Source organism: Gracilinanus agilis, chromosome 2 (assembly GCF_016433145.1).
Source record: "Gracilinanus agilis isolate LMUSP501 chromosome 2, AgileGrace, whole genome shotgun sequence".
NCBI classification, from domain to species: domain Eukaryota; kingdom Metazoa; phylum Chordata; class Mammalia; order Didelphimorphia; family Didelphidae; genus Gracilinanus; species Gracilinanus agilis.
Window position 1 is genome coordinate 319,061,242 of NC_058131.1, and position 27,041 is coordinate 319,088,282.

General features: G+C 41.7%; 2 protein-coding genes across 2 annotated transcripts in view; one reads left to right on the forward strand and one right to left on the reverse strand.

Moving 5' to 3' along the window:
- PSMB7 (proteasome 20S subunit beta 7) overlaps positions 1–10,520 on the forward strand; it is a 91,305-nt gene extending 80,785 nt beyond the window's left edge. The window contains exons 7-8 of the mRNA XM_044664248.1: positions 6,798–6,949; positions 10,318–10,520. Coding sequence (XP_044520183.1) covers positions 6,798–6,949; positions 10,318–10,429 — 264 coding nt within the window. The 3' untranslated portion in view covers positions 10,430–10,520. The remainder of the gene's footprint in view (positions 1–6,797; positions 6,950–10,317) is intronic.
- A 1,060-nt stretch (positions 10,521–11,580) lies between these two features.
- NEK6 (NIMA related kinase 6) overlaps positions 11,581–27,041 on the reverse strand; it is a 128,739-nt gene continuing 113,278 nt past the window's right edge. Inside the window, exons 9-10 of the mRNA XM_044664249.1 lie at positions 17,778–17,891; positions 11,581–13,153 (exon numbers count right to left, since the gene is read on the reverse strand). Coding sequence (XP_044520184.1) covers positions 13,043–13,153; positions 17,778–17,891 — 225 coding nt within the window. The 3' untranslated portion in view covers positions 11,581–13,042. The remainder of the gene's footprint in view (positions 13,154–17,777; positions 17,892–27,041) is intronic.

The following is a 27,041-nucleotide window of genomic DNA, read 5'->3' on the forward strand; positions in this document are numbered from 1 at the left end:
TGTCCTGCACTTTAACATTCTATATTCTAAGGTCTTGTCCCACTCCTCTGTTGTGTCCTTTCCCTCCCAGCGCTTAAAACATTTTTTAATGTCTTTGCTAACATTCCATGATCTTTCTTTGCATTTGAAGACTAGACTTGGGGCCTCTGCACAGTCCTGTGTCATATGTCCTAGAATTCTTTTGTCTTCTATCAAATTAAGTGCCATTCTCTTCATAGAAAGAAGCTATCTTTGAGCAGTTGGATATGCTTTTTCTGTGTTGTTGTTGTGTTTGTTTTTTTTTTCAATAGTGGGGATAGGCATAGTCTAGGCTGATCCATCCTCACTCTGTCATCTGATCTCCCTTGTGGCCAACAGGAAAAATTTGTGTGACAGCTGGCCAGAATTAGGGGTGCCTAGTCTGTGGCAGCTAAACCAATCCAAGCTTTCCAACCCATGTGGGACTTGAACCCTTGACCCCTGGCCTCAATAGCATTATGTTCCAACCAAAATTAGTTGTTCATAGTTAAAAATTAAAACCCTTACTGAGCCAGCCTTTCTTGCAGGTAAATATCTCTTGTGATATGGGGACCATCTGATTCTTTGAACAAGTGGATCCTGCACATTTTGTCACAAGGAATTAATTCTGAAAGGGATGTAAATGTCTTCTTTCTATGATATTATGTATCCAATTGGTCTCTTCTGTAGATCTTAGCCTGTGCACTTTTGTCTTGATGATTTTGTTAAAACCTTGGTAATTCAGGCTAAAGATAATAGATGTTTTATCCAATCCTAGAGAAAATAAATTTCACACATTATCAAGAACATATTAACAAATGTTTCTAGAATCCTTGGCATAAGAATGTATTCATCAGGCATTAACCAGAAAGAGGCACTGTGGTGATATATTGGAAAGAATAGTTGGATGAGAAGTCAGGACATTGGGCTTTGAATCCTAGCACCATTAATGACTAGTTGTGGGATTGTGGGCATGTCATTTTGTCTCTTGGAGCCTCAGTTTCTTCATCTTTAAAACAAAGGTAATAGTTATATCCCCTACATCACAGAGTTTTTATGATGAAATCACTGTGCAAACCTTAAAGTGCTTTAGAAGGACCATTACTATTAAAACAACATTTATTGAAGAATTGATAATATCCATATTTTATACATTGATGTGTATATATATATATATATATATATATGACTTGTTCGATAGTACTAATAAAAACTATGCAAATTATCATTGATGTTATAAGCAAGGCAGATACTTACAAAGACAGATGGTCTTTAATCAACAATGTTCTGAGAAATCATCTACGAGTCTCTGCCTGGTACAGTTCTGAGTTTTCCTTCAAAAATAGTAGAATTAAAATAAAAGGCATATACTGTGTCTTATCATCCATTCTTTGGTCACTGGCATAATTAGGCTGTGACTATAGGCGGCCTATATTATGTGATTTTCTGTGTCTAGAGCATTTTGAGATCATCTTTGGACTAGTGTTATTGTGATTCTAGAGACTGAGTATTTTCTTATACTAGTTGTCATTTTAGAGAGGAGTGGGTAGGAGGAGATGGTTCCTCTTCCTTAGGGCTTGACTTCAGGGACATGTGGAGCAACTGATTGAACCATAAGCGGTTCTGGGAGTGTTGTGTCACATTAAAACTGTTGGCAGTAGAATTAGAATAATTTATGCACCTAGAACTGCTTTGTGGTTAAAAAATGTTTTCACATATATTTTATAATTTGAATCATTGAATGTCAGTTACATGGAACCTAAGAGATCATCTGATATGAGTTAGCCCCCTTCATTTTATAGCTACTAGGAGTGAAAAGTGACTTGTTCAAGTTCACAAAGTTAATTACATTGAGGCACTTCATTTGGACTCACTAAAGCAGGTTGTCAGCAACTTCTTCAAGCCCTAGAGCAGATAAGTCTCTGCTATTAGTTATTGTGGTTGTTGAGGCTACAAGTACTTAACCTGGTTCTCCAGATTGAATACTTAAGTTCTGCATTTTAACCTTTATAGTTTAACTTATTTTAACCCAAGTTCTTTAGATCTTTTTTTTTTTTTTTTTTTTTTTAATTTAAACTCTTACCTTCCATCTTGGAGTCAATACTGTGTATTGGCTCCAAGGCAGAAGAGTGGTAAGGGTAGGCAATGGGGGTCAAGTGACTTGTCTAGGGTCACACAGCTGGGAAGTGTCTGAGGTCAGATTTGAACCTAGGACCTCCCGTCTCTAGACCTGGCTCTCAATCCACTGAGCTACCCATCTTTAGATCATTTTTAAAAGAAATAACTTTGTCATTCTGCAATCCTCAAATAGAGGTTATTTCTTATAGTTCTTTATTTTTTCAAGTGGCTGTCTTTCTGGTTTTTTTCCCCTATAACAGTCATGACCCAATTTGGCCCCTTCAAGGTACTTGCTTGTACCATCACCTTCCAATCGCCTCTCAGAAAAACCCTGTCATCTCTACTGAGACTGTGGGTAAATACAGGATTGGCATTACTGCTGGTTTTAGTGCCCTTTACCACTGAGGTAGGATCATAAGGTCATAGAATCGGATTGTTAATGCTGGAAGCAAATACAGAATGCTTGAAATGAAGGAAACCTTGAACCTAGAATTTTAGAGTGAGAAAGGACCACAATAAAAAGAAAAAAAGGTAACTGACATACATACATAAAGCTGTATAGGTGAGTATATATCTACATGTATCTTTAAAACATACATACATATATTATCTCTGACCCCATGAGGTAGGTACTGCAATTATTATCACCATTTTATAGATGAAACAAAGGTTTGGAGAGGTTCATTGACTTCTCTACAGTCTTTGTTGGTTAATTGTTTCTGACCCTTTGTGATCCCATGGGCTATATAGTTACCTGTGGGGGTTTTCTTGGCATGGTTACTAGAGTTGGTTTTCTATTTTCTTCTCCATTGGATCCTTTTTTCAGGCGATAAGAGATTATGGGACTTACCCAGGGTCATACAACTAGGAAATGACTAAGGTAAAATTCAAACTCAGGCCTTATAGTTTGGAAATGCTGCCGATTTTGACCCCACATTGTGCATCCTACTCTTTATACCTGAATTAGATGTAGCCAGTGTTCTTGTTTGCTGTGATGGGGAGGGGGAAGTGTTAAGAATTTGATACCATTTTGTGTAGTACAAATTGTGGGATCTCCTGATATTTGTAAATGTGATAAAGATTTCTGAGCTTGAGATAGGCTTGTGTTATCACCAAAGTTTGCTGGTCTCAGGCCACCCAGGTATGAAATGTTAGTGTGTCTCTCGATGAGGTCTGTAGAGGGAGCTAATGCCACTGGAATAAGTTGTCATTCCCTGGTGTAGCCAATATAGAAAGTAATGGGGGATGATTCTTCTTAAAAACTTGTGTTTGCATATTAGTCCTGACTAACTTCTAATAACTTCTTATCTCATGTGGTAGGTGAGTTCAAACGATAGGACTGGAATTTGGATCTTGGAATTTTCTGCTTCCCTTACAACATTGGAAGTGATTGTGGGATGTTATAGCATCAGATGTTAGCATGAAATAGTGATGGTGAACCTTTTACAGACTGAGTGCCCAAATTGCAATATTCATGCCACATTGAGCCTCCCCACTTTACCCCAATCAGGGGAGGGAGGAAATGCTCCCATTGGGCCATTGGGCAGAAGGATGAGTGATGTGAGAAATGTCCTCAGGTGTGCATGGAGAGGGAAGGAGAGCAGCCCCCTCCAGCATATGCCATAGGTTCACCAGCACGGGCATAGAACATGGACTGAGAGCTAGAAGAGATTTCAGAATGTAGGAGGTGGGAATTAGAAATACTCTTAAAACATAGAAAGTGAAACCAGAACAGAAAGTGTTAGAACTGGAAGAGACATTCTTTCCTGGTCAGAGTGAAATAAACCAAACCAAGTTTCCTTGTTTGGAGGTGTGTCATACTCAAAATCATAGTTGTAGACAAGGTCAGTGTCATCTTTATGAGGGAGGATATCCTCCAAATTGAGTTTCCTAGTTCCTTGCCCAGATTCTGAACTAGCACAACTTGGTAGACCTGTCAAGTTTGGCTTCAGATCCATGCCTGCCCTTCTTCCTTTTGGATCTTTTCCCGGTATTTCATCACTCCCTTCCTAGATAACCATTCTTTTTTTTTTAAGCCCTTACCTTCCATATTGGAGTCAATACTGTGTATTGGCTCCAAGGCAGAAGAGTGGTAAGGGCTAGGCAATGGGGGTCAAGTGACTTGCCCAGGGTCACACAGCTGGGAAGTGTCTGAGGCCAGATTTGAACCTAGGAGCTACCTAGCTGTCCCCCTAGATATCCATTCTTAATATTCTACATCTTTGAGATGAGGTGAGCTCTCTCATTCTTCATCCCTAAATGTTTTTGTGATATTGAGGATAGGGTCTGGGCCTATAACTTCATTGGCATAAGGAACTTATGGATCAGTGCAACTGTTTGGCACCTTCCAGGTTAGAGTGTTAAGTGTCATGATAGAGGTAGGACTTGACGTTCCCAGGTCTTTTTGGTTTTGAGGCTAGCCTTTTATCCATTACAGTACATTTTCAGTTGTATATCATTATATACTATGTAATGACATAATTTATGGCATTAGAAAATTATAGCCGTAGAATTGAAAGAGACTTGACAGCAGTGGCTGAATTTCAAAACAAATTTAAGCTACACATGGTGATATACAAAGGTACTATTCCCACTTTATTGGTTCCTTCTTTACCTCCCCTTGTTATCTCCCTCACCCCACCCCACTCCCAATGCCTTCCCAAAGGAAGACTTATTTGGGAGATGGTACTCTATCTAAAGATAAATCACATTTTAATTTTGAACATTGAAAAATCGATAGCATTATCTCATTAAAACTTTTAGCAACACACACACACACACACACACACACACACACACATATATTTTTTAACGGTACAGTAGGGGAAAAAATGGACTTGCAGTCATAGCATCAGAGACTTAAGAGTTAGAAGTACCTTTAGAGATTTTATAACCTCACAACTTCTTTTGGTAGGGAAATAAGCTGAGGTGCCTGAGGGTGACCGTGACTTGCCTAAGATCACACAACAGAATTAAGATCCGGGCCATCTGATCTTCTCATCCCAAAATCCATTGTACTGTTCATATTGCTGTAGTACAACTAGAGTCAGAAGAGACGTGAGATTATGGCCCAGCCTAGTTACTTACTAGCTGTCTGCCATCCAAAGTAAATCAGATCTTTTTTTGGACTTTCAAAAAACCTACCTGAACTATGTATTCCCTCTGTGATGTCTCTGACAGCTAGTTGGTCATTCAGCTTCTGTCTGAACACCCTAGTGATACAAAACTCATTTAAATGTGGCCCGTTTCACTGGGCTCCAACTGTTGAGACATATTCTCCTTTATTTCTGGTAACTTCTGCCCAGTGTGTCTTGTTCTTTTCTCTGAGGCCAAGCCATGACAGCCCTCCAGCTATTGGAAGACAGTGATTATGTTCATTTCTTTTCTTTTCCTTCAAAGTTTATTTATTTAATTAAGATTATTTTCCCATGTTTACATGATTCATGTTCTTTCCCAATCCCCCTCCCATAGCCAAAGAGCAATTGATTGTGCTCTTTTAAAGTGTCTTTTCTCCATGCTAAAAATGCTCTTCTGTTATTTCTCATGTTATATGGTTTGAAATCAGCTTACCATCCTCCAGGAACAGGATTATAGGACCAAGCACTGAAAGAGACCTTAAAGGTTACCTAGCTTACTCCACCCCACCTCATTTTATTAATAAGGAAACTGAGGCTCAGAGAAATTAAGGGTCTTGCACCTAGGTAAGCATCTAATCTGGGATTCATATTCATGTTCTCTGGCTCCAAATACAGTGTTCTTTCTGCCACCCCATGGGACCTTTCTGTGTACTCCAAATTGTCTGTCACCTTTCTAATTTGGGGCACCAGATTTTTTTCTTTTAAAAAAGAATCACAAGAAAAGGAAGAATACTTAGCCTTTAAAAAAAGGACTCAATGATCAAGCACTTGTCTGAGAGGTTTTGGGGTATTTTTTGGATGTGAAAAGCCTTTCTAGTTCCTTTCCAAGGGTCTACTTATAATCCAAAGTAATTCAGTTCAGCAGTCTTTAATTATCTATTGTGTGCACAGCACAGTTGCTAGGCACTGGAGAAAGTTAAGTTGAAATTAAATTAAATATATAATCCTTATCCTCTTGAAGCTTACAGCTAAGTTGGGAGGTGAGTTGTGTACAGACATAACTTTGATGCATAATATTACATAAGTACATTAAATATAAAGCAAAATACTCTGATCAGAGACTGCTTGTCCCTTTTGAGTTGAGCTTTGAAAGATGTGTAGGAATTTAGACAAAAAAGGGTGAAAGTAAAAAAGAACGTTCTTGGTATAGGAAAGACAGGCAAGAAAGTACCAGATGTAATTGTGGTATGATAAGTAGTCCAATTTGATTGGAGCATAAAAAGTAGAAAGGAAATTTAGATATACCTGGAATATAAGGTAGCACTAAATTTTGGTGAGCCTTAAATGACAGGTTTGTATTTATTTAGTAAACGAATGATAGGGAGACAGTAAAAATTTGTACGACTGGTTTCTGTCATCAGTTTCTGCTATAAAAAGAGTACATCATCTGTTGATTCTTGGTGTTATGTTTGTCTTTTGATTTTGCATCAGGTTTATTGATCATAGGGCAAGTTCATATTATTGTTTTTTATTCTACTTTTATTAACCCACAAGACCATAAATTGCCACATTCAATGATGACAAATATTTCTTTCTTTTTTTCAGGAAGAAGAAGCCAAGAAGCTAGTAAGTGAGGCCATCTCAGCTGGGATCTTCAATGATTTGGGATCTGGGAGCAATATCGATCTGTGCGTCATCAGCAAGACCAAGTTGGACTTCCTCCGCCCATTCGATGTTCCTAACAAGAAGGGGATCAGGTGAGCAAATCTGATTTTGCTTGTTTAAGCACAGAATAAAGCTAGAAGAAATATGAGGATATTGAATGCCAAAATAAATAATGCTGAGGCTAAAAAGGTTTTCATAGTTTGAATATTAGAGCGTAGAATATCAAGTTCTAGAAAGATCTCACCTCATCTAGTCTAGCTCCCCCATTTTACAGATGAGTAAATAGGCTCAGAGAAGGGAAGTGACTTATCAATACACAGCTAATGAGGGAACTGAGATTTGTACCTAGCCACACCTTCTGACTCTGAAGTGTAAGATTCTATTTGTTAAAGCTGCACTGGTTTAAGGTTTTTCTCATTTGTCTTTCATCTGGGCCACTACTGTGCCTCTTCTACACAAGACGTAAGTTTTCTTTATTTGTATAGATCACGTTAGGAAAATGGAATTTTTAATGGAATTAGGAAAACTAATATACTCAATCCCTTTCTGAGAATTATTTGCTTTATAAAGAGCTCCTTTAAATTGTACATGAGTTTCTCTGTTTAATTTGGATTTTGATTTATATGATCTCTCAACCTTCCCCCCATTAAAATATGAGCTTCTTGAGGGCAGGGGCCATATTTTTGCCTCTCTTTGTATCCAATGCTTGGGACTGCCAGACACATATTAAATGCTTAGTAAATGTTTGTTGACTTGGCTTTCTATAACCACAGTGTGAGAGATGGCACAATTCAGTGAACTCTGGGAGACCCAATTTCTATTACTGACTATGACACTAATTGACATTTTAACTTAACCAAAGTAACTTGACTTCATAGGGCCTTAATTTTACTTTCTTTAAATAGAAAGGCTGGGTTCTTAACAATGTTAATATTCTGTATTTTACATGCAAATAGTCCATGTCCTATACCTTTCTAGCTTTGGGTGGCCTTTGGAATCTGTTTTATGACTAAACCTTGAAGAGGATCCTTACAAGAGATAAGATCTTTTGAATGTTGGGTTTCTGTGAACCCAGTTCAAGTCTCTTAAGGATGAATGAACCCAGTGGGTGGGTGTGTGGGTGAGCCCTACCCACCACCCTGACCAGTGTGGTTGAGATAGAAATGACATGGTTTCTACCTAGTTGTAGTATATTACTCAAGGCAGCAAGTACCTCGTGCTATTATATAAGAGCTAACTGTCCTGTACATTGTGATGCCCTGTCTGACCATGAACAAGTTTTGTGGTGTCTCCCCCAGATCCCCACCCCTCCAACCAAGGGTAATTTGTATGAAAACACATTTAGAAATAGCAGTTACTACATTGTAAAAAAAAATAAAGAAATGACTATTTATTTGAAAAAGCAATGTAAATAATAGGCCTCTCAATCAAGAAAGAGATTCTGGGCCTCATTTGGTCACTAAATCACTGTGTGACTTTGGGCAAGCTACTTCATCTCTCTGGTCATAATGAAAAATTAGAGTAGGTGATCTCTAAGGCCTTTGGGCTTTAATGTTCTCATAGTCCCATAAATTATCAGAAGTGGAAGAACATGAAATATCAGCGCTAGAAGGGACCTTAGAGTCTTAGAAATTATCTAAGCTGAGGGGAACTAGGTGGCTCAGTGGAGGAGATCCTGGGTTCAGATCTGTCCTCTAGATACTTCCTAGCTATTTGATCCCGGTAAAGTCACTTACTCCCCTAGCCTAGTCCTCTTCTGACTTGGAACCAATACATTATATTGATCCTAATCTAGAAGGTAAGGGAGAATGGGGGATGGGGGGGGGTGGGAGGAAGAATGTTGAAACGAGGGGAGGGAGGAATGATGAATGGATAGATCTAAGCCAACCTTCTCATTCTACCATTGAGACAGGAGGTCCAGAGAAAAAAAAATATTCCTCCAGTCACCCTCTTGTGGCAGAGCTGGACTTAACTCTAATCTCATGGCTTGTACTTTAGCTCAGAGATAGAGGTAGGGCAGTTAGTCTTATCCAGAAGAGCTTAGAGAATGGAAAGCAGAAATACATATGCCAGGATGCCATCTCTAGCAGATGTGACTTGAGGCAGCAACAGGGGTTGAGATGTATTGATCCTTACTTTCTAGGGGCTTGTCAGAAGTCTGGGCTGGACCCTTGCCTACAATCTAGATGCTTTGAAGGCATATGGCGGCTGAGTGGGTCCAAAGGAAACGTTTGTCTTCCCCTCCCCATGAGTACTGATCTAAGAAATGCTTATTGGTTAATCTGAGTCTAAGGGTTCCCTCAGCTGTTGAATTTTGCAACCTGTGGTTTTTAAATGGTCTGAGGTTCATTTACACAACATTAAAAACCCTACTTTGTATGTTGCTGAAAATAAGGAATTTGTAATTGGCATTTTTTTAAACAGTTTTTTGTTGCTCACTTGTTTTTATATTTCCTAGACTTCTTCTGTATACAGATATACCCTAACAAGTAATTGTAGTTTACATGATTACCCTCAGGTTTTATACAAGCTAGCTTTTAGCCAAAAGGGCAGATATGATTAAGTCGTAGTATTTATTTATGTTTTAGAAAAAGCTTCCTTTGCTGTTTGCATTCTTTCTAAACTGTGGTTTTAGGGTAGCGATTGTATGTTTTAGTCTCTTTAGAGGCCTAGCGGTAGATGACTAATCAGAATCTCTGCCTACTTCCAGTACAAGTCCTTCATTAGAAGGAGGAAAGATATTTGAGGTGCGCATGGCCTGTTCCAGCCAACAGCTTTCTGTGAGCCCAAATGAGGCTTGATATTTATGGAAATGAACCTCCCAATTGGGGACAGATGGGAGGAGCAGTTGGGCTTGCATTGGCATTTGACAGTGTCTTAATTCCCAGCCCCAGTGTGAGGATTAACTGTACAAATATGTACCTTACCGCCTGCTCAGTGCTCCTCACATGTCTGCTTCCCAAGTCAGAATAGTTAGGTCCAATGCTTCTAGCAGTGCAGAACTCAGTTTAGTGTAGAGCAGCCCATTTCTGTTCTTGGACAGTGATTATATGGACCTGCAAGGTTCACTTGCTGGTTCTAGGAACTCTTCTCCCCCATCCTCCCCAAGTGCCATGGATGAGTTTATACTATGTCAGCCTAAAGAGTGTATTGGAGCATTTTCAGTTTCTTGCATGAAGAAGTTAAGGCAGCAGGATGGGAAGATCACTGTGGACTGGGAGTTCAATTAGGGGTTCGAGTCTCAGTTCAGCTACTTAACTATTTTACTGCATAGCATCTTGGGGGAAAAAATCCCTGCATCTCTCTGGCCCAATTTCCAGTTCTGTTCTAAGGTCTCTTCTAACTCTTAACATTCTCTTTTCTGTTTTTCTACATTCATATATCTTTTTCAGCTCTTAACATTCAAAAAACGAGTTCAATATCGCCTCACCTTTGCTGCTTTCTCTTTTCTCCACCCTAGGTTTGGCAGGTACAAGTGTGAGAAAGGGACAACTGCTGTTCTTACTGAGAAAGTGACTTCCCTGGAAATCGAAGTGCTGGATGAAACAGTACAGACAATGGACACTTCCTAAAAGTGCTCGCTCATCTACTCTATTGAATGAGAAGGTCACCTTATGTAAGATGAACTCATCATTAATAAACAAATGGTAATTACATAGCTGAGACAGATGTGTTATTTTATGGTCTTTTCTCTCTTTTTTTTATGTTATCTATCTCAATTACCTTATAGGATGTTGAATATTCTGAAAGTGTAAGGATAACTTACATTTCTATGGTGATTTAATGTTTAGTTTTTCCTTGTTAGGTAGATAGTAAAAATATTAGCTTCATTTTATAGATGAAGCAGCTGAGGCTGATCAGTATCCAAATCCTTTATCTATTAAAGCTCAAAGTCAGATCTCATGTCTAGTTACTATGTTATGTAGCAGCTATCTGGCTCAAAGTACAAAATAAGTTTTATAGGGCTTTTAAATACTTTTTTTCAAAATAAGATCTTGCATTTATATTTTATAGCAAGGGAATGTTGATATCCTTCCCCCCTACCCCCCCTTTTTTTTTTTAAACCCTTTTCTTCTTAGTATCAGTTCTAAAGCAGAGGAATGGCAAAGGCTAGGCAATTGGGGTTAAGTGACTTGCCAAAGGTTCCCTATCTAGAAAGTGTCTAAGACCATATTTGAACTGTAGTCCTCCTGAGTCCAGGCCTGGCTTTCAATCCACCGTGTCTGCCTAGTTGTGTCTCTTCTTCCCCTTTCTCTTTTGATAAGTAGCCAGGATAGGTGAGCACAAACCCCTGTGGTCAGGCCATTTATTTCCCTACTTTTCATCAGGAGTATTTAGAAAACATCCACTGAGGCCGACTTTGGTTTGGAATACCCAACCTTATAGCACTGTGTTTACTGTTGTCATTCTTCAAGGTGATTTCTACTATTAGTAACCAAATGGAAACCTTTGCAAGTACCCAAGCTTGAGATAATACTTTGAAATTATTGGGCTCTGCTATTTATTTAGCCATGTGCCCATGTGTCCAATAGATTGTTCTCTTGCTTTCTAATCTATACAATAGGAAAATTGGCTTAGGATCGTCCCCTTAAGTTACTATATTCTGTATATGTATCTGTGGCCCTCTGCAACACAATTTCTTCTTCCCTCCAACACTGAGGGATTTAGATTACATGACTTCATCGAGGTAGTTCTGTACTCACACAGCACCCACACACGAGTGTACCTTTCTTGACCCAGTTTTATTTCAGTAATGGAGAACAAATATTAAGAATAAAGCAGATGCTGCATTTGAAGAAAATCTCAAAACCCTACATTGTGGCCACAGAAATCATTTCACACATTGGGGGGTAGGTTTGAGGAGATACAACAGCCAGCACAGAATCCTGTAGAGTGCCTCCCCATAGCTCCACTTCAGGCGAGCAGGCAGGAGGGAAGCACTTTGGACAAGAATCCCACTAGCCAGGGGGTCCTTTTCATTCTGATCCTCTGGAGCATCAGAAACTCCCAGGAATGAGTTTTGTCTGTGTGTTAAAAAACCTTCCATCCACATCCTTCAAAAGTTAAGTTTACCATGAGTTCACATTTAGAAGTTCATTTTCACAGTTAATTAGACCTGGACTAATCCTGTTGGGGAAAACAAGATAAGTAGAACCTTTCTGTACATAACTGAATCGGGCATGTCTCTTGAATGATGCCATCCATAGTCTTGGTTGGCATTTGTGTATGAGTAAAAACAGCACAAATGTTTGAACTTTTAAGGCCGACAGTGGTGGAACAAAAATACTGAGAGGAAACCTTGGCTATACTTAAGTAGATGACTTTTGGAGGGAAATATAAATGATGTCATCAAAAATTTTGCTTCTTGAACCTTGAAGAGGAAGCTTCCTGGGCTGGGGGTTTAGTCCTGGCTTGGCCACTTTTTTCATTGTAACCCTGAGGAAGTCATTTCCCTTCTATGGGCCTCAGTTTCCTTCTCTGTAAAATGAATAGTTGGATTAGATAATCCTTTAGGTCCCTTCCAGCTCTAACATGCTATAATTCTAACTCTTCTCTACTTCTTATTTATAGCAAGTTATAAACAGATAAAATATTAGCGCAATCTCCACTTTTTCCATTAAAAAATTTAAAACCACCAAACCAAAACCAATACTCTTACTCCCCATGTTTTCACTTGGCAACAGAGAACACCAAACACAGAATCTGGTCATCTAAAAAGGATATGAAGGACTTAATTAAATGTACTATTAACCATTTGCAAAAGAGGGTTATTAGCAGTTATACAAATTACCAGTTCGTGGCAAATCTTATATTTGCATAAACACTGACCGACAATTCATTGAAGGAATTCTTTTTTGGCATTTCACATTACATCTGAGATACAAAGAGTGCTTCACTGGAAATTTCCCTGAGACACCCTTGTTAACCGAACTAGCCTATATTATGCACAACTGTTTAAAAGAAAGGACCCTTTGAAGAGGAATGGTAACCATCATGAGCTTCCCCCACCCCCTCCCCCCAGGCTGCACTGCCTCTTCACTTTAAGGCCAGGACCAAAACCCTGCAGGACTCTCTGGGCCTCTTCTCAACTGTTCCACTCATGGGCCACCAGTCAGCTTCTTTGGAGAAAGGAAATTCAAGTAAGATTAAGTGACGATGGCTTTGTCTGTGCATCCCTTCTGGATTCAAGTGCTGGCGTTCCAGATGTGCATCTGTTTGGCTAGCTGGTGCACGTAGCCGATGTCAGGTCTCTGGTCAGGGTCTGGATATATGCACATACTGACCAGTTCCCGCAACTGAAAGAAAAGACAGATGACTATGTCCATTATTGCGGCAGAAAGGTTCCTTTGAAGTGATTAGAGGGGGAAAATGACATTCCAGAGGCCTGAGCAAAGACCTTCACTCTCTTCCTATCCACTCAGCTGGGGAACAAAGGAAGCTTCATCTAGCTACATCACTGGGCTGAGATGTAACTACAATGAAATCCAGCCAACTTGAAGTTTGAAAGAGAAGCCAAGAACCCATAAATGCTTGTGGTATCCACACCTCTAATATAAAGGGAGGCAAGATAAACTCAAGGGGATATTGCACCCATTTTCATAGAGAAGAAAAGCCAAATACACATTTGGATATATATATAATTCCATACTTAATATTTTAAACTTTAAATGATTCATGACTTTTCTCAGTGTGGAGCACAATACCCATCAATCCAGACCACCACCAAAAAAGACCCCATGGTTGGTTAGATTCATCACCAGAAGAAAGTTTCTCATGGACTTTTAGTTAGGCTGGTATCCAAATGGCTGGGCTCCTACTGATTCAAAGCCTTTCCAGCACACTTGCCAGAGCTTATGTTCCCTGGGCACAGCCCAGAGAACCTAGGGGGCACTTGCACACAAGGATGAGATTTCAGCAAAGAACTTCAGGGGAAGGTTGAATATTTTGGAGGAGAAAGCATTGCAGTTTTCTCACAGAACCTCTATTCACACTGCATGAAACACTGAGCCACAAGGCTGAATAAAGTACACCACGAAACCAGGGAGGGTGTGTGTAAAATGGCGGTCATGGTGACACTAAAACCAGAGGACACAACTCAAGGATAGGGCTTATTGATCATCAAAAATGCATTAAAATGCAAAAAGGTTACAGTCAGACTGCCCACCTCCCAGCCCCCTTTATTGTGCACATGAAAGATGGGAGCTTTTAATTACACAGACTAAAAGCTGCTCATACCTCCAAGGCTGGGGGAGGAATAGCCTTGAGCTTCTGATCTTCTCACATTCTTCTGATAGCCATAGTGCCAATTATTTTAATGGTAATTAAAATAATGACCTTATAAAGCACACATCTTAAATTGAATCACTGAGCCCACTCCAATGTTTTCTCATTTATCTACCCTGCCACTGCCCAGCACACATGGTTTTGGGGCCACCAAAGGGATATACAACAAGCAAATGCATTGATTGCCCTGTGGGCTCAGCATTTCCCAAGCTGTGTCCCAGGAATGTACTTCAGTTACTGAGCCAGGTACAGGAGAACAACCATACAGGAAGAGAGGGTGCAAACAGAGCCTCATGTTGTATGTTTTGTGCGTAGGAAAGGGAGTTCAGCAGTGATCTCTCCAACCCACACCTAAAAAGAATCCCCTGTTATATACCTGTCGGGTGATCATCCAGCCTCTACCTGAAGACCTCCAAGAAGGAGGAGCCTCCAACCACCATCTCCCAAGACAGCTTGGGAAGGTTTTCTTCCTAACATCTAGACCAGTTTGTTAGCTTTTTTGCAGCTCCCACGCACTGTTCCTTTTTCTTTTTTCTTTTTTTTTTTTTTTAAAACCCTTACCTTCCATCTTGGAGTCAATACTGTGTATTGGCTCCAAGGCAGAAGAGTGGTAAGGGTAGGCAATGGGGGTCAAGTGGCTTGCCCAGGGTCACACAGCTGGGAAGTGTCTGAGGCCAGATTTGAACCTAGGACCTCCCGTCTCTAGGCCTGGCTCTCAATCCACTGAGCTACCCAGCTGCCCCCTCCCACCCACTGTTTCTAATCCTGCCCTCTGAGGCCAAACAGAACAATTTACTATGAGTGTGGCATCTTTAGAGGTTTCAGTTACATGACCATGAGTATAAAGGATCATTCTGGAAGCTTAGCTTCCATGTAGCTACTTGTAAAGATAGACAGAAAAAAATTTTTCAATGGATTCTAGTTCTAATTGCCAGCAATAGCCGTTGGCTTCCCCTTCTCTGCACCACTTTCCTTATCTGTGAATTAAAAGGGTTAGACGGAGTCAGAAGTGTCAAACCATTTGGCTTACATCTCCCCATAAGACTCCTGAGTACAGGTGACACAAACCAGATTAAAATGTGATTGGGAAGTATCTAACAAAATAACAATACAACATAGATATCACATTGTAAAACTAAGTCACTATGTGGCCTGCAGGCCTTATGTACAGTTACCAGTAGGTCCCCATTTCTATTTGAACTTGACACCATCTGACTAAAGATGACACAGGATCCCACCCAGCTCAGACATCTTATGTTCTAACATCCTTTTCAACTCAGACATTCTATGAGTCTCCAATTTCAGCTCTTAATATTTTCTGAACCTTATAATGCTATTAAAGTAAATTGAACTGTGGAATCAGTTCTGTCTGCTTTGGGGCTCAGTGAGTTTGAATAACCAAGAAAAACTCATTAGGTTAAAGCTTATCAATATGCCACGCCTTTCACTGAGATGGGCCCAGGGCTTTAGGTAAGTATGTTTTTCCATGTCCTAGAAAACAAGAAAGTAGAATTGGCCACATTTTCTCTGATTTCCACTTCTGGGAAATGACAGGTAAAAATCCTTCTTACAGCACAGGCAGCCATAGCAAGATTCCCCAAGACAGATGTACTTCAACTGAAATAGTGGTAACAGTGTTAAGCCTTTTTTTTTGGGGGGCGGGGGGAGTTTGAGAAACTGCTAACAGCCTTTCTAATGGAGGAGAGCCCGCTTGGTGCAGAGCTCAGAGAAAGTCCATTCTCTTGTTCTCTTCACCGCCTGACTGTCATACAAGTTTTAACAAAAGTGAACTCAAACCCAGGTCCTCAAATTCCAAATGAACACTTTCAATGCTGAAAAGTCTTGCTGAAAAAAGAACAATCCTAGTGATATTTTCTCCTCAAAAAATGGTATTGAAGCAACATGAGTTAAGGGAAAAGATCACTAATGAGGTAGAGCCTTGAATCCTGGATCTGCTGCCTAATATCTGTATGATCTTGGGCTAATTCTTTCAATATTTTAGGCCCTTTTGATTTGAAAATAAGACTGAGCTAAATGATTTCCAGCTCAAAGTAATGAAAGAAATAGAAAATTATGACTCTTTTAATATTCAGTACACAACAGTTCCCCAATATTAAACTGGGTTAATTTCTTGGCAGGATACGCATGTATATGTGTACAAATACACACCTGTATAGGTCTTACAAGTAGAAATGTCTATAAATACAGGTATATGGGTAGATTTACACAAGCATATATGTACAGTTGGTATGCATATGTGGGGGGGGGGGTCCGTATATGTCTGTGTATGTATAAACTCCCCCAGGCTTCCCTGCCTAGAAGTGGTGGGTTCCATCGATGTATTTCCAACTCCCAAACATTCCAGGATTACATTAATTTGGGAAATACTGAACTTAAGCATTCCACTAAAACCAGCACGCTTATCTCAGTGCTGTCAATAAGCACATAAAAAAATTATTATTGGTAATGGAGACATGCCAACCCTCTTATCTCCAGCAATTCAGAATAGAACATGAGAATCATTCCCACTAGTAACCTCCAAGTGTCAAAACTCGAGCATATCCAGTTGCTGTCTACTACCTGGGGGTGTCAGTGTGGTGAGAAGAGAGAAAAATGCATGTCAGAATCCATCCTTGGGTCTCTGGTTTGTTGGAGTTGCTACGTCCATCATGGAGCATGCATACATCTAGCAAGGATTGTTCCCCACTTGGCAAAGGACTTCGCTACTGTTGCCTTCAAAGCATTCTGGGTTGCTACTAGATATAGATCTCAGTCACAGCAGCCTTCACCTGGCTATTCATCACACTCAGTACAGCTCATGCCCTGGAAGGGTCCCATCTCCTCAGAAAAGGGGGCCATTCATCTACTTTTGATGATAAAAACCATGAATCTAAAGACAAAAGCAATTCTATTTATTCAATTTCTAAAAAGGAAAAAAGGGAACCTGGTTGCTAGGAACAGTGAACAGCAGGGCGAGAGAGTGAGAGGTCTCCTGCCTTCTCCAGCGTTCTGTTAATAGTGTCTAACGCCATCTGGAGTCCTTCTCTGGGACCCAGTCTTGGAAACCATTCTGCTCACCCTGGACTACATCAGTGTACTACACATACTCTTTAGCATAGCCAGAGGGAGGCACGCAGACAGTAATTGTGCAGACAGGAAACACATCTGTCAGTTCACACTAATTCTGGCTGCCAGTAGGTACATCCTCAAGTGTTTGCTATGTTACCAAGTGTGGCCAACCACACACGGATGTTTCTAACAACATCCACATATAAAAAGGGAAGCAGAGACGGTGGATAAGCAGAAAAGACAGGAGTTGAAGGAAGAAGGACCAGTATTGGAGTCCCACCTCTGCCAGGTGTTTCTGTGCTCTGTGACCTTGAACAAGTCACCTTCAGTCAAAGTTCTTTAACTAAAAGGACTAAGGTGAACGAAACCTCTTAAGGTTCCTTCCAGGTACAACATCGTGTGATTCCTTGTAAACAGTGTCTTTGAGGAAAAGGCCCAGGAGTGGGCAGGATTTTTGTAACTGAAGGTCCCATGCCATTGTAGCCATAAAGACAGTGCCTGGCCCTAAAACTGTTCACAAAATGAAAGATGACTTGGTGACTGCAGCTTGTTCCAGTTGTAACTCACCTTCTCAGAATAATGTTCTCCTGGAAGAGGAGGGTAGTCACATTGCTCTATCTTCTGACAAAGAGAAAAAAGATTCATTTTATCTCCATAGAAGGGACTTTGAAGAGCTGCCATCTGTAGAGGGAAACACAAAGTGAGCTTGCAGTCTAGCACAATCTAGCCCAAGGCCAATTCTTGATTCTAACAGGTGGCTGTGATATTGGGTCACCAGCTAGGACCTCTATCAAGAGGCCACCCCCCCCCAACCCCCTTCCTGGCTAAGTTACATAAACTCTTGAGCCTTAGGTTTCCTCATCTGTAAAATGTGTTTGAAATACTTTTTACTATCTACCTTCTAGCCTAAGAATGAAGTGCTCTGTAAACCCTCAAGTGCTACGGAAATTATTATTCAATATTCCAAGGATCTTACTGATATCTTCTACCAGCACACAATGAAAACCCTTTACACCTTAGTGGGATTTGTTGTTGCTGTTTTAGTTGCAGGGCCAAAACATATTCATTATATTTTGTGGTTAACCTGGTGACAGTCCCCTCCATACTTAGCTAAGCTGGTCCTCAGACAACAGTCATGGCTATCGTCTGGCACAAGGTCAAAGCCTTTCTAGCATGAGAGAGCCTGCCAGAGCCTCTGCTCCAGTAGCAGGATGAACAAGAATCCTGAGTCATCCTCATATCAGAAGGAGGCATGAGGTCTTACTATTATTACTCCTCATCTGCCAAGAGTGAAAGAAGGAAGGAAGAAGGAAGGGAGGGAGAGGGAGAAAGGAGGTAGGGAAGCAAGAAAGAAGGAAAGAAGGGAGAGCGAAGGAAGGAGGAGGGAGGGAAGAAAGAAAGGAAGGGAGGGAGAGAGAAAGAAGGAAAGGAGGAGGGAGGGATGGAAGAAAAAAGGAAGGAGGGAAGGAAGAGAGAAAAAAGGGAGGGAGAGAGGAAGAAGGAAGGATGGAGAGGAGGGAGGGAAGGAAGAAAGAAAGAAAGAAGGGAAAGAAGGAGGAATTAGGCTTTATTAACAACTGCCATTGGGTTCAGTGGAATTCCACTGAGACATCTGACTTCCTTAGATCCTTGGATTTTTGGACTGGGTGGGAGGAGAGGGCATTTCTTCAGCAAGACCAGAAATCCCCAGATCTGTAAAGTAGACCTTGGAAAGGGAGAATGAATACCCATCCATCATAGAAATTATCACAGTGGGAGCCCCATGGTCTGTGATTGCATGGGGCCAGAGAAAGAGTCATTTGCTCCCTGGCTGGAAGAATTAGCACCACTTATGTGGGGGAAGCCAGGATTGTCCCCTGGCTCCCAAAGAAGAGTCTCTTCAAGAGACAGAAACAATGGAAAAGGGCTGAAACACAAGTGGATAATTCAAACTACCCAAGGGCCTCTCAGCTTCCTATCCCGCCTGGCTCCATGAGGAAAGCCTGATGCTCATCCCCTTTAGAACGGCAGCAGCAGCAGCAGCAACAGCAACAATTCACTACAATACAGCTCTTAGCTTACAAAGTACTTCCATGACGAATGCTCACTGAAGAAAAAAGTGCAAATATTTCCATTTGATAGATGAGGAAACTGAGGCTCAGAAGGGGCAGTAATGGCAGAGCTGAAGCTTTCCAAGAGTAGTACAAATCATTTCACCTATCTGAACTAATGCCAGATCCTTTGGCTGCTTGTGGCCTCAGTTTCCTTGTCTATCAAATGGGATTATCACTACTCGTGCTACCTACCTCACAAGGTTGTTGTGAGGGAAGCACTTTGCAAACTGCAAAATAACATCTAAGGGCCTCAATTCACCAGTAAAATGAAGTCAGGCTTGTTTTTTTTCCAGTTTTTCTATTTTTGTTTTTATATTGCCTACATTTTATATATGTCTATATGTATGTTATATATACATATGAATATTTACACTTAAATAATATGTCTATATTTGCTCTTCCTCTCAGAGAAATGTGCATCATAGCAATATATCATGTTCCACCGCTATTATTCACCCCGTCCTTCGCAAAGAAGGGAAGAAGCTACACTCTCTTCTTTGGGCCCAGGCTTCATTATTTTCATTTCCCAGCATTCATTCTGTTTCAGTGATCTGGCTGATATTGCTCTTTCCCAATGCACTGCTGCAGTCATATGAATGGTCTTCCTTGTTCTGTTTTCTTCATTGTATCCTGATTTCTGTTTCTTCCCATGTTTCTCTCTGGTCATCATACTCATGTTTTCTACAGTCTGACAATGTTCTATTACATTCACGTACCACAGTTTGTTCAGCCACTCCTCAGCTGATGGGCATCGGCTTTTGTTCCCACTATTTTGCTACCACTATTTTGCTACAAACATGCTATTATAAATATTTTGGCTTCTATGGGACCTTTTAAAAAAAATCACGACCTTCCTCGGGATAGTTGCCTACCATGGGCCCATCTGGATGACTTATAAGTTCTATTCTGGCTCTGACAACTGCATGTTTTAAGGTCCCTTCTACCTCTAAAATTCTATGAAAATGTAATGTTTGGAGATTCTTGTATTGTTGTAAACCTCCCTCCCTAGCCCTCAAATTCTGTCCTGAACAAGCCAGGCCAGGCCAGACCCTCCAGAATTTTCCTACGACGTCAGAAAGCAGCCAGAGCCTGGCACCTTTACAACTGCTGCCCAGGAACCATTCCCACCCCAGCCTGCCATTTACATACGAAGGAACCAACAGCACTAATCAGGTTTGTCTTCAAAGGGAGAGCAGGGAGCAATGGAGAGGCTCCGCAAAGCGAGTGGCACGCCGGCCCAGCGTGCAGCCCGGGCTGTGCCCCATCTGCTTATTAATCCGTAATGGGATTCAAGTGTTTCTTGTCACTCTCGCTCACTGTTACCTCCAGCGCCAAACAATGGGGCAATGCCTCATCCTAATGAAGCACCGTTGGTTAATTGTGCCTGATACCTCCTCCGTTTGGAGGACCGTTTTCAAACCATTTTTTTGCGAGCTGCATCAAATCACCAACCTCTCCACATTAGCCTCAGCTGAGGGGGATATGCTGCACTCTGGTTTTAATAAGGGAACCATTTGATAATTGTTAGGCCTTCGCTCATTATCATGCACCGGGGAGACTGTCCAAAGAACACAGTCTTGTTGCAGAAACACACAGCAAGCTTCCAGCAGAGTGGTGATTTTTTTGTCTGTGGTTTTTTTTTTTTTTTTAATAGTTACCAACCCCTCTACTGTGTCCATTTGCACAGAACAGGATCTGAGACAAGTTGCCCCAGGAACTGTTGAAGGGTACGAGGGTTTGGAGGTGGCAGACTCCATATACCATGTCTCTAATGCGGCAGCTTGGTGGGAATCAGGATCCTAAGGGTTCCGGTCACTAGCCTCATTACCATAGGCATTACCAGCCAGACTGGACTACCAACTGCTCCCCAGCTTTGCCCTGGGGTCCCTGCTACCTCCAGGTCTTCACTCACATCATCCCTTCCTAGAAATGGACTCTCTCCAACTTATTCCACATCCTCCATGATGCCTCCCTTTTTTTCCCCACCCATCCCAGTAGGTAGGAGGGACCTATCCTTTCTCAAAGCTCTCAGGCCACTGCCTACCCTTTCTCTGTACTGAAATCACTCTCCCATTTCTATCAGAGCTCCCGGTAAAAAATGCCCTCTTCTCCAATCCCCAGGGGGAGCCGCTCCCTGAGGGCAAGAACTTGAGCATGGTGCCTTGTACACATTCGGTGCTTAATAAATATTTGTTGGATCATTCATTGCTGCTGGAGTGACGCGGCATTTGTGCTGTGCAGGGACAGAGACCAGACATAATAGAAGGGCTTCTGGCATTCTGCAAAGTGGCAACACTCAGGGGATACAATTCAAATAATAAAAATGGTAACCAAAGGTGCTTGGGTTAATTGGACAGTTACAAAAGTACATCTGTTGCCCTGGCAGAGAGCAGCTGGGGGACCAGAGGAGTCAATCTAAGTCATTTGAATACGTCACTGTGCAAGAAAGAAAAAGGATTAAGCTGAATTCTTATGTGCCAGTTATTACTGGTCAGAGGAGGATGAGGAAGCAGTGATTAAAACTGGAATCCCAGGCTTTAGGAGTCAACTCAGTGTGCATGGAGGTGACCTAAGAAGGGCAGCAAATCCTCAATGGGGTACGAGGAGAAGGACTGGAATCTTGGCTTTGCCACTTAGCTAGCAGTGCAAACCTGGCCAAGCAAACCTCTTGGAGCCTTGGCTTCCTCATCTGCAACATGGGGGTAAAAACACTACCCCTCCCACAGAACTACTGCGAAGAAAGTGCTTCATAAACCCCGAAAGCATTATTTTGTCTTATTATTTGAAACCCTTACTTTCTGTCCTAGTAATAACTTTAAGACAGAAGGACAAGGGTTGGACAAACAGCATTAAGTGACTTGTCTAGGGTCACAAGAGCTAAAAGGATTTGAACTTGGGTCCTCCCAGCCTCAGGTCCAGGATTCTATCCACTAAGCCACCTGGCTGCAGCATTATTTTTTAGAAATTATTTTACAGTTTGCAGAGGGCACCACCCTATGAAGTGAATAGCATGAAGAGTCCCATCCCTGTTTCACAGATGAGGAAACTGAGAGTCCAAGTAGAGGGAGGATCAGGCATAAGTTTCCATCTGATCCTGCTAGGATGTGGCGTACACAGGCTTCCTGCCACACTGCCTTAGAAGCAGCCAGCCTTGTTTCTTTCCTCCCAGACCCCTAAACCTAACTTGAATACCTTTTTACCAAGAAGCTTCACCTGGCCCTTTCCCTCCACCCCTCTTCTGCATCAGAGCCCATGCCTAGAACTCAGTCCCTCGGTGTGAAGAGTCTGCACAGGGTCACTGCACAGCCAGGCACACAGCTGCACTGGACTCCTGGTATATTGAAATACCAGGACCGAGATCGGGTTGCTGCATTGTGCAGTTACAAAGAACACCAGAATTGGAATTAGAAGACCTGAATTTAAATCCCAACTGGGATACACTTAATGGCTACTTGGGGGTGAGGAGCTGGAGCAAGCCCCCAGTCTGATCATCTGCAGAATGGGGATGGAAAGGTCCTTCAGAGATGATCTATTCCAGCTCTCTCATCTTACATATGGGGAAACTGAGGTTGAGAGGAGTGGAGGGCCTAAGGACCCACAGGCAATAAGTATCAAGACCAGTATCCAAATAACTGGTGTTCTGATTCTAATAATAATGACAAGGATGATGATACGATAATAAATGTCTAATATTTATATAGTGCTTACTATGTGCTAAATGTTTTATAAATATCTCATTTGATCCTCACAACTACTCTGGGAAATAGGTGCAATTGTGATCATCCCCATTTTAGAGATGAAGAAACTGAGGCAAACAGGTTAAGTGACTTGCCCAGGGTCACACAGCTAGTTTCTGAGGCCAGATTCCTCTGTGCCACCTCATTGCCTTCTAAAATCAATTGCTTTTCTCATCACACCACACTGGATGATATTACCTGCCCACTGCACTGCTCCTTACCTCACAACATCATCATGAGGAAAGTGCCTTGTAAAACCCCAATATGGGGGTTCTTGACCTTTTTAATCCCCTATGTCCCTGGGCTTTTAGTAAACTTTCCTGTAGCTCCTATCCAATATGAAAAATAAATTCTAGAATTTATCATGCATATACAAATAAGAACTAAGATAAAGGGATGAATTATTTTTACCAACTATTCCTCTTACCCTTTGATAAGTTTCTCAAGGCCCCCCTGCCACAGGGTACATGTGTCCCAGCCTGGGGGCAAAAAAGGCTAGGCCAAAGCACTATAGAAATAGGAGCTGCTATTCATTTAGATCTGCCTTGCACATAGTAGGCACTAAACTGAAGCCAAAAGTTTCAGCTTATAAAAGTTTACAGAGCCCTTTCCTCTGAGTAGTTTGGGACCTTAAAGGCCTCTTCAGTTCTACAAGCATTCCTAAGAAGGTTTTTAAGACAATGTTGAGCCACTTCAATATACAGGGCTGGCAAACCCAGAGTTCTTGGCTATTTTTCCTCGTTTCCCTTGTTTGGTCTTAATCATGGGCACAGACTCAGTGGCTGCCGTGCGGAGTTCGAGCACTAATTCTGGAGGGCACTGCTGGATGTGTGCCGCGAGCAGACCCCTCACTGGGATGCCAGCGCTAAAGGCCCGGATCCAGCAGCCCCAATCTCGGAGATGAGCTTCTGCGTAAATAAATAAATTCTGAGGAGCCCTGGCTGCCCGCTGGGAGCCTCCACAGGGTGCCAAGTATAATGAAAATAAAGCACAGGTTCCTTCAGTAACCGCCAGGCTCCTCAGTTTAGCCCAGAGCCTCCGGAGCTGAGAAAGCTGCCCGCAGATTCCAGTGGGGCTCGTGTATGGAGAACTTACTCAATCAGGACCCTGGGGTCCTCTGTGGCTTGGGCTCAGGCTGTTCATACCCCAAATTGGGGACAAAGGTCTATAGCTATCTTTTCCTATCCTCCTCCCCTCCCTCTCCTTTCTTGCCCCACTTATACATGTCCCCTGCAGGGACTTCTCCCTTGCTCACTTCTCCCCCTTTAAAAAAACAACAAAAAAAGTTATTGCCTTCTTATCATCCAAGCCAGAGCCAAAGCCACATTTCTCATCCTTTCGCTTCATGCCGAGGACTCTTTCCCTACCATCAGGGTCAGCTCCTGCATGGCCCTAAGAAAGATTCCTATCTTCTTGTCCACATTGGGCAAATCCTTTCCCTCCTCTAATGGTCCTCAGTCTCCTCATCTATAAAATGAGGGGGCTGGTCCAGATGACCTCTAAGGTCTCTTCTAGCCCTAACAATCCAAAGTCTATAGAAGGGAAAGAGAACAGAATTTGAAGCTGGAAGACAAGTGTTCAAATTCCACTTCTGCTATTTTCTTTGTTGCCTTGAGCAAGTCATTTCCCCTGAGCCTTGAGTTTCCTCAACTGAAAACAGAGGACATTGGACCATATATCTCTATTCTCTTCTAGCTCTAAAGCCTATGAACATTTTCTGCTTTAACATTCTAGATGATGAAGAGTTCCCTTCCATCTCTGATGTTCTATGTTCAGTGCTCTGACAAACTTTCCTCTCAAGTCACATTTGCATGTTCAACATTCCTTGTCTGTGTTCTAATGCCACAGTGTTAAGTCCCTCAAATGCGTGTACTTTTCCTGGCCCTGCTCCCCAGTCTTGCAATGTGGATAGGAAAGTCTGATGCATAAGATCAGAGGGATGATAAGAGGACTCAGAGGGAGAGGGACAGAGACCAGAGCAAGGCATGATGGAAAAGACATTGGTCTCACAGCCCTGGAGACCTGGGTCCTCACTCTTGGATCTGCCTCTTTTGGCTTCCAGTTTTCTTAAAGGCAGCTAGGTGAAACAGTGAATAGACTGCTAGGTCTAGAGTTAGGAAGACCTAAAGTCAAATCCAGTCTCAGACTGTGTAATCCTGGGAAAGTCACCTATCCCTGCCAACCTCATTTGTAAAATGAGCTGGTGACAGAAAGGGCAATCCACTCCAGTATCTTTGCCAAGAAAACCCCAAATGGAGTCATGAAGAATCAGACACAACTCCTTAAAATAAGAGTTAGATGTGATGTTTGCTTAAAAATCCAAGGATCCATAAGGCACAATATATGCCCCGAGGTCATCAGCATAGCACCACACTTACTAAATTGTCATGGTCTTGGATGCTCAACTTTATCTTGGGAATAAAAGGAGCAAAAAATTCCTCCCCAAAGCTTTCCTTTATAGAGGGCTCAGAATTTTCCACCTCACTCTCCACTTTCCACCAGCTTTTCTATTTGGTTTTGACACCATGCCCCTGTGCCAAGTTCTCTCTAGTGCACCTCCCTCTTTCAGCTTCCTTTCCTGTATCGTCTTCCTCCATCAGACTGTAAGCTCTTTGAGGGCAGGGACTATTTTTATTTTTATCTGTATCCCCAGAGCTTAGCACAAGGCCTGGCACATAGTAGGCATCTAATAAATTTTAACTATTACAGAATCCCAGAGTTGAAAGCTGACATTTATATAGCACTTCCTATGTACTAGGCACTCTGCTAAGTGCTTTACAAATATTGTCTCATTTAACCTTCCCAATGACTCTGGGAGGTATTATTATTATCCTCACATTATATTCACTGTGCCACCTAGCTGCCTTTAAGTAGATGATATTATTATCCTCATTTTACAATTGAGGAAACTGAGGCAAACAAGTCAAGTGACTTGCCCAGGGACACACAGCTAGTAAGTGTCTGAGGCTGGATTTGTACTCAGGTCTTCCTACTATTATTATGTAAACAGAGTAGCCTGAAGTTCTGATGACTCAATTAGTTATCCTGACAGCTAAAGAGAGGATGTACTCATTGGCGATGTGGCAGAGGAGGTTTCTCTTAAATTAAGATGACTTCTGAGGCTCTTTCCACCATTGAGCTTTTGGCATTGTGTGTAGTGAACCTACACCTTGTATCTCTAAGCCCAGTGTTCCTCCATCTAATATGCTATATGCTGCTCCCTGGTTTGGGATGTTGGAGGAAATTTGTGTGACAGTGAGTACACTGGGTAGAGCATTAGATCCAGAGTCAGGAAGACTTGACTTAAATCCTCAGACACTGTGACCGAAACCTCAGACATAAGTCACTGGAACTATTTGCCTCAGTTTCCTCAACTGTAAAATGGGGATAATAATAGCATTTCTCTCCCAGGATCATTGTGAGGAGCAAATGAGATATGCATAAAGTATTTAGCATAGCACCTGGCACATAGTAGGAGCTAAATAAATGATGATGTTGTTATTATTTGTAATTTATCTGACTTTAGCAATGGTGACCTCACTACCTCCTCTGCTTGTGGGTGATTGATTATTAGGAAATTTGTCTTAGATAAGAATGGGCCAAAATCTGTTCTCCTGGGCTGAGCAACACAAGTCCAATCCTTCTTCCAAAAGACTTTTGGAATATTTAAAGCTAGATAGTGGGTCCTTGCCTAGGTTTTCTCTTCCCATTTCTTCCAATGATCATTGTACTTAAATAGTGTTGAGCCACTTTCCTGAATTCGTTTCTCTGTTAATTCCTTTCTGAAATGTGAGTCCCAGAAATGAATGCAATACTCTGGGGCAGAGGGGGGAGAGAGTGTGCTACAAGAGCTTTTGAAGGGGAAAAACACTCATATTCTCCTCTATTCCAAACAAGCTTTCATAGTCTTGGAGGACACCAATGCTGGAGAAAAGGAGCTGGCATAATAGCAGCTACCGTTTCTATAGTGCTTAAAGCTTTACCAAATGCTTTCTTCCTGC